Below are 13,010 nucleotides of genomic sequence, written 5' to 3' on the forward strand. Positions count from 1 at the left end.
AGGTCTGCACACTCACATTGAATCAAAGCCCCCGGAATGGGGTACTAAAGACCCCCTCCCCAAAATACGTACACAGGTGCACACAAGCATTCACATGCATCTTCTCAGTCCACGGGGCACTGTAAGCAGAGCTTCACAGCTCAGACACTAAAGGTCAAGCTTAGGGGAATGGGGGAAAAGTGGGAAAGAGGTGAATAAAATTAGACTTTCAACTCAGATTTTAGAGAAAAAGATGATGAAGAAGGGACTTGAGGTAAGTGGACACAGGGCCAGCACTCTGCCAAACTGCAGGGGGCCCATTCCCTCTGAACAGATGTGAATGATGGCACTCTGTGTGGTGTAACATGAGCTGCCCGGCTAGAAGCTGCAGCCCTGAGAAGGGCTCCCATAAATAGCTACCAACAGGAAAGTAAACGCTACGCATGCTCTACCAGTTGTCCTACTCCAGCTGTCATGAACGTTGTGTTGGGTCTGGCAGAGGCGCTGGCTCTAAGAGGCCAGAGGACACTTTTGTCCTTGCCCTGAGGTGGATGAAAGGTATTGAGTTAGCTGCCTAAGTCTGATCCCATTTCATCTACTCAGCCAGGAAGCTCAGCAGGAGCAGGAGATGTGGCCTGGACAGGGAAAGACACAGGACCCGGAGGCTCAAGCCAGTCAGCTTTAGGTAGGCCGCAGTGAGATCTGACCAATTAGGATGGCTAAAATCCAAGTTTAAAAGCTATAGGCTAAGTCAGGCAGTATCTGGGGTCCACACCATACTGCCACATCGGACAAGGTAAGCAGTAGAGAACCTTGGTAAGCAAGAAGGATGGCAAGTGTGAACACACAAACACAGGTGTGCACCAGTGTACACACACATGCAGAGGTTCACACCCCTGGAGCCCAAAGAAATTAGAGCTAAAACTCCCTGCATGCCTAGCACAGGGGCAAGAACTGGTACTGAAAGGGAGCAGCTGCATGTGTCTGTACTTTGGAACATATGTGTAATCCTGTTCTTAGGTTCCCAAGGGTTCCTTCCATGTATGGCTTGAGTTTGTAGTTCTCAACCAGACCCCTATCTAACCCTCTTCCACCAAGTGTCCCCATAGGGACCCAGCAGCTAATGCTACCTGGCCTGTAGCCTGACTATGCTGCAAAAACTGGCAGAAGGCAGACTGAGAGCAGATTCCTTCTGGCACCACAACCCAGATGCAAAAGGGATAAAAGAGCATCTCCTCTCTCAGGCCGAGGTACTGAGGCTTCTGGAGACAGGAGCTGAGTGCCAGAGTGATATCCTGACCCAGGAAGAGGGAACAAGGAACAGATACATGCATGTGTGTGTATATACACACTCATGCACGCACACACACACGCGCGCGCGCGCGCACACACACACACGCACGCACGCACGCACGCACGCACACACACACACCCTGAGGTTGACAGACTAACACAGGCATGATGACAACCGGAAGCTGGGACTCCATACACTGAATGCAGGACTTTAGGGGGGCGAAGAGGGAAGGTTCGGGGGCTCAAGAGGCAAGGGTGAGAATCGTTCCAAATGGGAGTGGAGTCAACTACCCTGCCTCGCCCCAAACACCTGCCTCCAGGGCCATGGCAAGAGTCCAGTCCATTAAGTGCAGCGTGCAATACTAGTGCTTGGAGTGTCCTGTCCTCATCAACGAAGCATGTGGACGAGATAGCAGTCACCTGACAGGAGGCCTTGGCCTCTGGCAGGCTAGTTGTAACGGCCTTTAATCATGGTGTTCAACAAGGGCCCCACCTGTAAAGAGATATGAGGAGCCCATCAGAACTGCCTGTCTCCTGATCCCAGAGCAAGACTAAATGTGCCTGGAGACATTCAATATTCAGCCATGGACAAGCACAAGTGATCTGGACCTTGTAAACGTTCTAATCAAGTTTTCTGGATATCAACTGAGTATTCTAGGGCATGACCCTTTGGAGGGTCCTTCCCTTTTACAATATCCTGTGTATCTACAGGCAACATCCATCAGACAGAATACGATCCAAAAGCCAATAACCCCAAACACCCGAAAGTATGTCTGCACGTTTCTCCAAGGTACCAAGAATTTTAAATTCTCTACTCTAACAAAAGGCCACCTGCAGTTAGTCTTGGTGCTCTCAACCACTCAGGCATCTCTGATGTTGAGGCTAACCATTGGAAGGAGGTAAGGCAACTAAAATTCACATCTCCTTCTTTTACCCGATGGACCAGTAATATACCTGGGTGAGAAGCGGAGCTCAATACTACCTAGAGCAGCCCTGACCAAGCTAGGAGTGGACCGGGAGATGCTTTATTACACACTTCCTATTCAGAAGAATCCTCTCAGGGGTCCCCAGATGGCACATATGCCCCAAGGCAGACATTACTGTTAGCATGGAACGATTATAATGGATCCACCAGTCAAGCCAGCTCTCATCAGAAAACAAGATTTCCTAAATATACAAATAAAGTCTGTGAAGAGAGAGCAGTCACTGAGACAAGGGGAGCTCCAGAGAATGTCACCAACACTGAGCTCCAAAGAAGGTCATCAGCCCTTACCTCTTGTGGATTCCCCAAGGCCTCTCCAAGCATCTTCTCAATGTTTCTCATGATGGCTACTTTCTGATGAGCTTTGAGAGGATATTCAATTCTCTTAGGGGTAGGAGCCCCCTACAAAGGAAGCAATAGCTCAGGAAATACCTTTAACACAGGCTTTCAGCTCTAATACTACATTTCCTTCTAAAAAAGTTTATTTGTATTCTTCTCCATCTCTGTGCTAATCATTTCCAGGGTTACCCCACAACCCCATCCCAGCCCAAACCACTTACTACACTCTACCTACTTTACCCCAGCCCCAGTTCCATACAGATACATTCACAAATAAAATGTCTATGTCTGTGTGTGTGTGTATCAACAACAACAAAGTAACCCCCCAAAACAAACAAAAACAAACAAACAAACCCACTAATATTCACCTTATACCAGAAGTTCACAGTGATGGTTATTCCCCCATTTAGTAATGACTCTATGTGGTGCCACCTATTAAAAAGAAAAGAAAGAAAGAGTCTTCTGTTTACTTTCCAGAGACAAGGATGGGAAACTAGCATAGCCCGGCTAAGGGAAACAGTGAAGCAGGAGCTTTATGCTCACTGTAAAATACTCAGTGGGCCAGAGGCTTTGGCGTTCAGTCTCCAAACACTGAAGAGGTAGATACAGACACTACAGCTCACTTTGGATCTGAACATTTGTCTTCCTTTCCTAAGAGGCAGAGTTGTCCTCTACACTTACTGTGTTTATGTCTCGATATGTTAATCTTCCTGCAGGCTAATCCTACCACAACTGAGAAGGAACACAGATAAAGTTTTCTGGGACCAGGAAAGAGAGTCCCCATCCCTAGCCTCCTCACCAGTACATTGGGATGTAAAGAACATCACCAGGGCCAACCACTGTTTCATAACCAACCACATTTCGGAAATTAGGGAAACTCTCGTAGTCAGGATTATCAAAGTCCACCTATAAGAGTCAAGAGAAAGAAAAAAGATCAGTTAAAGCTTGTTTTGGCAGCTTAAAGAAAAAAGCAAGACTTAAAAAGTAACTTCAGCATTTGTATGCAAGATACAATGGTATGAACTGCCCCTCTCAGAGAACTACTTAAGGAAACCCATGCCATGTGTTACACACTAAATAACTCTAGACTTCAGTGCCCCTGGGCTCAGAAGAACTCCTCAAAAGCCTTAGGATGTGAGGAGTTAGGATTATCTGTCACCCAAACCTGTCCAAATGCTTTCTCCCAAACAAATCCTGACCAGGAGACTCCTACATGAAGGAGCAAGACATCTTTCTCCTCAGGAAGAGATGTTGGGAGATGGAGAGATGGCTCGGCAGTTAAGAGCACTTGTTGCTTTTGCAAAGGACCCAGGTTTGGTTCCCAGCACCTACATGGTGGCCTCACAACCATCTGTAACTCCAGTCCTAAGGGATCCAACGTCCTCTTCTGACCTCCACAAGCACCAGGCATGCACATGGTGCACATACATACATACATACATGCAAGCAAAACACTCATACACAGAAAATATTTTATTTACCTATCTCCCTATCAAAAAGTAGTAGCATATATGATAAAAGAAAACAATTATTAAAGTCAGTGGAGGCATTCATATTTTGATGAAACTGAGTCAAAAAAAAATAATCAAACTAAGTAATCTGAGTCTACCAACACTAATGATGGAGTTTGCCCCCCAGCAATTAGCTCTGTTTATACTTACAAATGTCTGGGGATCATCATCGGAGCCTGGAACATGTAGGCTACACTGTGAAATTATTCTCTGGACTTGTTTGTAAGGCAAGACCAGCCAGAAATGCAGACCTGACATACCCCAAAGGGAAGGACTAGTATTCCAGCCTCTGATCTCAAAGGCAGTTCTATACCCTCTTCAGATCGCATAGGCTCACCTGGCTCTGCCTGTCACAAGGATGATGAACAGGGTATGGATAGAGGCACTCAAACTGATCTGGAGGGAATAAGATGCATCGCTTATGGCCTTTGATCTGGGCAAAGAAGTTCTGTTGCTCATCATAGTGAGCAGGTGTCACATTTCCTGCAAGGAAGAAGACATTTTCTTAGTTGAGGTAGTGGCTCTACTGCACAGAGCCTAGTGCTGGAGTGAAGTCTAGCTGCCCCCCAGCTAAAAGTTAACTCTGAAGCAGGATAAGGAAACTGCAATTTCAATTCTTAGTAAATCAGTCGTATTTTATGAGTGGTAAACTCTAGCAACCATCTCTGGGTAAGGTCCATCATCAGCTAGTAGACTGTCCTCATTGGTGGCTGATGCCCTGATTGGCAGCCAGAGCTCACTAAACAAGTCTGGCAGGCAACAAGCTTATACTCTTCCTGACTATGGCAAGACTCCAAGGGCAGCAAGACAATGAGAAGCAACTGATATGACTGGTACCAATAGCACATATGATCTACTGACTCTGAGGTGCTAACTAGTGACTTTGGGTTCTAGGCATATGCTCTTGCTTCATGGAGCTCTTCTGAAGCCCAAAGATTCTCAATTGTTGTTCTCGCTTTACCACACCTATGGAACACAGCATCACGCAGAGCAACACTGGGGCTCACTGAGGCTGCTGACTCTCAAATGAGAAAAAGGCTACCAAATTACCGAAGAAAGAGTTGTAGAACTTAAGAGACATTGCTTAGAATGTCACCTGACTAGGCACTGTAGTGTAGCTACGTAAGAGTCCAAAGCAAGAGAATCAAAATTTCAAGGCCAGCATAGACAACTTAATGAGATCCTTACTCATGAAAATGTTTTTAAAACGGCTGGGATGGCTTAGTGCCACAGCACTTGCTCAGGAAACACAGGGCCTATGTTCAATCCTGGCACCACAAGTTTTACTATACATACATACATACATACATACATACATACACACACACATTGCTACCTTGAATTAGTTCTGCCTTAATGCATATTTCATCTATTCCTGCATAACTAGGGTCTCATCTGTACATTCTGTGTAATATCTGATTTAAAAACTATTCCTAGATGGACATGGTGGTACATACCTGCAACCCTGGCACTAGGGAGGCTGCGCAGAAGGACTGCTGTGAGTGTGAGGCTACCCTGAGCTACATGGTAAGTTCAGGGCCAACCTGGGGTATATAGTAAAACCCTGTCACAAACAAAACAAAACATCCATAGGCCAGCCAAATATGCCATAACAGCTGTCTTCCTACAGCCAACAGTTCAAGTGCACCCTCGAACAAAAGAGGCCTCTCATCTATACCAGAGGCATCTGCTTCCCAGCACCTGGCCACAGGAAAGGAAAGCAATGGATTAACCCAAGGAAACCAGGATTGTATTCTTTCTGAAAAACCAAAACTTGGTTTTAAAGAGCAGTGTCAATTCACAAGCTGCATTTGGGGAACCTGTTTACTATGTTATCAGTCATCCAAACCTGGGGAAATACCAATAAAAGAAGACTGAGGGCTCAATTAGGTCAGTGACATCAAATAATTATTGTTTCTTTCAACCATGTTTACACACCACTTACTACACAGCTGTTGATGGTCTAGCACTGAGCTGGTACTGGAAATGAAAATAACCCTACCCTGCAAGTAGTGTCCCTTCTCCCAAACAGCACTTACACACTTCTTTCTACTCACACAAAAGAAAACACCAAGGGGCTACAGAGGTGGCTCAGCGGTTTGGAGCGCTTGTTCCTTTGGCAGAAGGACCAGGGTTTGGTTCCTCGCACCCACATAATGCCTCACAACCATCCTAACTCCAGTTCAAGGGGATCCAGTGCCCCTTTCTGATGCACCAGACACAGAGGGTGTGCATACATACATGTAGGCAAAACATTCATACACATAAAATTACAAATTTAAAAACCATTAAAAAACCCAGAACATATTTACTTATGTATATAGACAGTTCCCTAGCAAGATACAAAAACTAGTATACTATGAAGTGCTTCTACAGACGGACACTGAGAAACTGGGAGTAAAGGGAGGAGAAGACTGATAACTAAAACCTATTTGTATCCTTTCAATTTTGAATCCCGTAAGTATGTATTTAAGAGATAAGGTTTCGCCATATTAGAATATGGCCAAATTAGAACGGTGGGACTAGCCTTTAATCTCAGAACTCAGGGGGCAGGAGCAGGTGGATCTCTGTGAGTTGGAGGCCAGCCTGGTCTACAGAGTTGAGTTCCAGGATAGTCAGAGCTACATAGTGAGACCCAGTCTTTAAAAGAAAAAGGTTCCATTTTTACAGGAATAAAATCCCCTCAGTACACTGAAAAGCAGTGACGTTACCCCAGTGCCTGCGCTCACACAGCAACTGAGAAAAGGGAAAGAACATTTTATTTTGTTTTGTTTGCTGGCTCAAACTCACAGAGATCCGCCTCACCTGCCTCTGCCTCCAAGAGTTGGGATTAGAGGCACCTGCACTGCCTGGCGAGAAAGGAAAAGACCGTCTAAGACTGCATGACACTACCCAAGAGACTTAAAAGATACGTTATCTCATTTAACTGTGGGCCGTTTATAAGGTCTAGCTTGTTCCACAGCGGATGAGGGAGCTGCGGCCTTAAAAAGTTCAGTGACTTGTTTGAAGTCATGGAGCTAGTAAGTGGAGAAGGACCAGAAAGCAGGTTTGCAGGATGTGAGGCCATGCTTTCAGAAGCATTCCTTACCTTCCATGCCGATGAGCAGGAGGTTAGAGGTCAGCTGCCCCCAGCCACGTTTTCCTTGTTGCTTATTAATCCAGTTCCAGTTAAAACCCAAGAAGTCCATGACAATCTTCCTCCCCACAGTGTCATTGAGGGTTTGCTGCAGATACAACCTACATTCCCCAAGAAAAAAAATTCCATCAGTGTGCAAGATCAGTCCCTGGTATGCTCTCTACATCTGGAAACCCAAATCTGTTACTAGCATCCCAACAGAGAGCAGTTGTAGTCATGCAAGACTTCAACACGGATTCACAGAGCTGAATTCTTTCTCCCTGTCTGAGCTCTGTCCCACAAGTTCTTTAAAGACTCGATTCTTAGCCTCCCGGGTCAGTACAGATTGCCTAAGAATGCAAAGCTTCGTATAAGAATGTGCACACACAGGGAAATACCATACACTTTAGTTTCCTGGAAGCCTCTCCACACAATCTGTGATGGATTTGCTTTCTTTCAGACTCTTGGGACCGGACACATCTCCTTTGGCCGCTGGATTCTAACTAACGTTCTTCACCACCCTTGTGAAAAGTTAACTCTTATTTAACTTGCTTTAACCAATGGAATGCCCACAGAGGGACTTGTGCTGCTTTCAAGTATGATTCTAAGAAAACACTTGACATTATTATCGTTTCCCCCTTTGCTACATCCAACCGCAAGATTCTAGAGTGTAACCACTGGGACAATTTGTGTCCGAGAATCAACAAGATGTGACCCACTACAAACATACAGAAGAGTGAAAAATAAGGGACTTTACTGCCTTAAATCCTACCTAACAGTTATGGCAAAATTAACTAGAAATCTCAATAACCTGGAAAAACTAGCTACAAGGAATCTTCAAGATTTTCTCACAATAACAGAGGCTAGCCTTGAATTCCTGATTTTTCTGCCTCTACTTCCTGAGTGTAGTGATTACAGGCATGTACACCATGCCTAGTTATAACATACATAATAAAAAAATTAGAGACATGCTGGGCATTGATGGCACACGCTTTTGATCCCAGCACTCAGGAGGCAGAGACAGGGGGATCTCTATGAGTTCTAGGCCAGCCTGGTCTACAAAGCTAGTTCCAGGACAGGCTCCAAAGCAATACAGAGAAGCCCTGCCTCAAAAATCAAAATAAAACAAACAAACAAACAAAAAATTAGAGACACTTCCAGAAATGAATATAAACAATATTTCTATTACAATTGAATAATAAAAGCTCAAATATCTCACAGTATGCATGTGGAGGTCAGAGGACAACTTGTGAGAATTGGTTCTCCTGCCAGGTTGGTCTTGGGAGTAAACTCAAGTTGACAAGCTTGTTACTAAGTACCTTTACCCACTGAGCCACCACAATGGCCCAGGCATTTAAAATCTATTTACTTAGGTACGAGCTGCTGACAGGATGTCAGAAAGAGAATCAAGATAGGAGTCTATAGAGAACTTCAGACATGGCCACCAAATGCAGGACAGTCATTCGCTATTAAATACTGAGCAAAAGAAATTCTCCAGGGGCAATTTACAATGTGGGACTGACTGGAACCTATATAAATGGGCTATCTTCAGAAGCAGAAGTAAAAACAAAGAGGAAGAAAGAATCACTCTCCCAATGAGTTTTGGTCACTGGTACAAAACAAGCCATCTATTCTCATCTTCCCAAAGCTAAAGGATCCTGATAATCCCTTAACCCCAAATCATAAAAAACTACTTAACCCAAACGGTATTCTAGAACCGAACTTCAAACTGTCAATTTCAGAGCTAAATTCAACAAGCAATTAGTGTGTGTGTGTATGTGTGTGTGTTTTAATTCAGAAGCAGAGCTGGATGGCTCAGTGGTTAGGAGCACTGGCTGCTCTTCCAGAGATCCTGAGTTCAATTTCCAGCAACTACATGATAGCATGATGGCTCACAACCATCTGTATTAGGAGCTGATGCCCTCTTCCAGGCTGCAGGTATTTATGCAGAGCACTCATACATAAAATATTTTTTAAAAAGTCAGAAGGGCTAGAGACATGGCTCAGCAGGTGAGAGCTCCTGCAGAGGACTGGAGTTCAGTTCCTGGGACCCATATGACAGTTAACAACTGTCTGTAACTATCTGCAGAGGATGGAGTGCCTTCTGACCTCTGTGGGCACTGAATATTTACCTCACACAAGACATACATACAGGCAAACACCCACACATGCCTGTACTCCCAGCACTCAAGGCAGAGGCAAAAGGATCTTGGTCTATATGGCAAGTTCCGGGCCAGCCAGAATACAGTGAGACCCTGTCCCACACCCCAAAAACCCAAAACAACACAAAACAAACATCTGCACACATAAAATACATTTCCCCCCAAATTCCCCCAAATTCCAAAGACTTTAATAAGAATCTTCACTTTTTGAGCTTGCCTTGAAAAATTAGAACCGTGGGACAGCTCTCCCAAACAGAAACACAATGACTCCTTACTTCAACAGAATGAATGCCTTCAGCCTTATTGTACTTTCTGCCTAGACCTATTCAAGCCTTTTCGCACGGCTGACCCTGCCAGGCAACTGTCACACTCTTATCCAATTCCACCACACCTTCAAACAAGTACGGGAAAGCGAGAGAATGCTCTAATTCTACCGACCGGGCAACTTACCGCTCTTCTCCCCCTCGCTGCTGTATATCCTGAAGTTTCTCAACAAACTCGTGAAATTTAATTTCCTCCCTGCTGGACCTTGGCTTAAAGTTCTGGAAATTAGCCATCTTCTTTTCATCATAGTATAAGAACTTATGGGTGCTGGCACTGTAAACAGAGAAATCCCCGTTGCCAATATTCTCTTGCAGGTATTCTAGGTCCCACTTCAGAGCAGGATACACAAGGTTTGTGTCGGTCAGCACCACAGGCTCCTAAGCAAGAAATCAGAAAAATCAGGCAAGTAATTCCGAGGAGTTAATCATTGCTTTTCGACGACATTTGTACTTGTCTAGTTCACGAGTTCTCCGGTCGAGCACTCCGGGCGTACCATCTCTCTGTCCCGCCCCTTAAAGCTCAGCGCACAGCCCCGCCAGTTTCCCACCTCTCCCCCTAACTGGGTCCCTTCCTCCACCCCTTCGGCAGCTGCCCCGCCCCCCACCTCATTTTCGATGAGCTCTTCCGCCCGAGGGTCGCTCTGGCTCAGACGTGGGATGGGCCGGGTCGGGAAGCTGTAACTTCGTAGTTGGGACTCATCCCAGGCAGGACCTGGAGCTCCCGCCTCTTCCCGGGGCTCTCCAGAGCCAGAGGCTGTATCCCCGGCCCCTGTCGCCGCCATCTCTGCTCTAGGGACGGCCCCGCCGGAAGAGGAATCTCCGCCCTTTCCGGAAGCAACCACAACGCACACCATAGAGATGAACTGCGAGAGAAACCGTCCAGACCCTTTAAGAGGGCGGGGCCGTGGGTTGAAGGAGCTCTCCCGAACGGTGACCGGCCGCACTACAGCCTAGGCTCAGCCCTTGGCTGACCCGATTAGTTCCTTAGAAAAGGGACTAACAAATAATTAACAAAATATTAAAAATAATAATGAAACTAACAAAACATTGCTGCCTCGGCATGCTCAATCCTACAGAGACAAAGAAGGAGGCAAATATAATTATTAAACTTTGCTCTCATGGGTGCAGAGAGAAGCCAACGTTAGACCCACTTAAGGAAATCATTAGAAAATTCAGTTATCGCGTAGATCTTGGGTAAAGCTATCCTGAAAGCTTACGCAGACGATTAATGGCAAGCTGAATTCGTTCAGAATCAAGGGAAGATCAAGGGCTTACAGTTCCAGATACTCCAGAGGCTGAAGCAGGAAGCAAGATCACTTGAATTCAAGAATTCAGAGCCAGCCTGGGCAACATGGCAAGCCACCATTTTTTTTGTTTTGTTTTGTTTTGTTTTTGTTTTTGTAAAATAAAACCAAGGGAAAAATTCTTTTGTTTAGTTATCACTTAAGTCTTTTGTATATGTAATCATCTCTCCTACTTAAATCTATTCTTGCGATGAGACCAATGTTATTCAACTACAGACATCCATATTTTTAAACAATATATGCTGGTTATAAAAGACTATGTCAATTGCTTTGCTTGCTTACTAGATAATTCTAATGTATACCTATGGGAGGGAGGCCAAGATTTGTACCCATTGGTGTATATATTCTATTTAAGTCTCCCCCCCCTTAAATGCCAGCAAGACCTGTGAATATGACAGGGTGCTCCTGTAATTAGGTTACATTATATGGCAAAGATGTAGTCAAAGTCTCTAACCAGTTGCTTTCAAGATCGTCAAAATGGAGACCTATCCTGAATAGGGCTAATATTATCTCTCTAGCCCTTTAAGTCTGAGCTTAAGGGTCAGAAACAGAAGTCTTGAAGATCTGAAACCAAAACATTGCTGTCCAGTTTGCCTTGAAGGATCACATATGCTACATGTCAGAGAATGGCAGGTGAATTCTTTGAAAGCTGAGCAATAGAAATGAATACACTCTTAATTATATAATTATGCTATATAGTATTTATAATATAAGCACTGATAACAGAGTTATCTTTGTGAAGGGATTTGGCAGCACTCAAAGTTTTATCTGCAATGTTTGAATTTTTCCAAATACATCAATTTATAACATTGGAAATTAAAAATAAATCAGACCTAGAAGTTCATATCACTAAAATCAGGTATGAATGCAGGAATATATAATACGCTATAAACAAGTGTATGTAAAAAAAAGAGAGAATCTAGATGAAATAGAGGAATTCCTGTAAAAACACAAACTATAATAACTAATGCAAAAAGAAGTAGAAAAATCTAACTGGACTCTTATCAAAACTACATTAGGAAAAAAATTCAAATACCATATAAAGAAGCCTAAAACAATATGGATTCATTGATGAATCCTACTAAATACAACAGAATTAACAACAATCCTCAGAAACAGAAGAGCAGGGAAGACTTCCAAATTCATTTTATGAGGCCAGCATTACCAGATACTAAAATGAGATAGATAAAGAAAAGCAGGTCAATATCCCTTATGAATATACATACAAAAGTTCCCTGCAAAATAAATATAATACCATATAAAAAGGTTTAGGCACCATAACAAAATGGAACCTATTTTTGGAATACCTGGTTTATTTAACATTTGAAATGTTAATCAATATAATCTATTAATAGAAGAAAAATGCCACATGGTCATCTCAATAGTCACAGTAGAACCTTTGGGGAGACTTTAACATGACATTTTCCATGATAAAGCAGAGTTCCAAAGGACATCATTGAGACAGTAAGAAGACAGGAACAGTGACATGTCTCAGTTGGTAGAGTGCTTGTTAGCACTCACCAAGTCCTGGGTTTGCTGCCAAGCATGATATGAGCTGGCCATGGTAGTGCATGCCCAGTGCTTTGGAGCTAGAGGCGGGAGGATCAGAAGTTCAAAATCCTCCTCAGGTATACAGCAAGTTCAAGGGAAGACTGCTCTGCATGAGACTGCCTCAACAAGAGAAAGGCCTGTGCCACCACTGCCTAGCACCTCTGCCCTTTTACCTTTATTTTTTCATACACTTTGCTACATGTCACAAGTCATCAAAGTAAAGCAAATGAAAATGAGATACTGTTATCCCTTGCTTGTGTTGATCTAAAAAAGAATGTATTGGAAAGTTAATCCCCAATGTAAGTGTTGAGAAACAAAGCTTCATGGGAGGAGTTCAGGTCTCAGGGCCCCACCTTCACGAATGAATGGCCCTTATTATAAGAGGGCTTGAGGTTGGGAGTTCAACTGATGCTTTTGCATGTAATCTCTGGCCCTTCACCTCCTGCCTTTT

At 44.1% G+C, this 13,010-nt stretch overlaps 1 protein-coding gene across 1 annotated transcript; it reads right to left on the reverse strand.

The window, feature by feature from the left end:
• Positions 1–1,418: 1,418 nt before the first annotated feature.
• On the reverse strand, positions 1,419–10,514 carry Hif1an (hypoxia inducible factor 1 subunit alpha inhibitor). The gene is made up of 8 exons (XM_051200009.1): positions 10,310–10,514; positions 9,832–10,082; positions 7,193–7,341; positions 4,442–4,587; positions 3,393–3,499; positions 2,962–3,025; positions 2,546–2,656; positions 1,419–1,765 (listed from the first exon to the last, which is right to left on the reverse strand). The coding sequence occupies exons 1-8, from the start codon at positions 10,484–10,486 to the stop codon at positions 1,721–1,723; spliced, it is 1,050 nt and encodes a 349-aa protein (XP_051055966.1). The 5' UTR covers positions 10,487–10,514; the 3' UTR covers positions 1,419–1,720.
• Positions 10,515–13,010: the final 2,496 nt, after the last annotated feature.

This window comes from Phodopus roborovskii, unplaced genomic scaffold (genome assembly GCF_943737965.1).
Source record: "Phodopus roborovskii unplaced genomic scaffold, PHOROB, whole genome shotgun sequence".
NCBI lineage: Eukaryota > Metazoa > Chordata > Mammalia > Rodentia > Cricetidae > Phodopus > Phodopus roborovskii.

What these genes read in the sequence shown, in the direction of transcription:
- Hif1an (XM_051200009.1), bottom strand. Translation starts at nt 10,486, where the DNA reads ATGGCGGCGACAGGGGCCGGGGATACAGCCTCTGGCTCTGGAGAGCCC. An exon ending in CAGCGAGGGGGAGAAGAGCG is followed by an intron (nt 7,342 to 9,831) that starts GTAAGTTGCCCG and finishes TGGGGAATGTAG; the next exon opens with GTTGTATCTGCAGCAAACCC. An exon ending in CTGTGAACTTCTGGTATAAG is followed by an intron (nt 2,657 to 2,961) that starts GTGAATATTAGT and finishes CTTCCTTTGTAG; the next exon opens with GGGGCTCCTACCCCTAAGAG.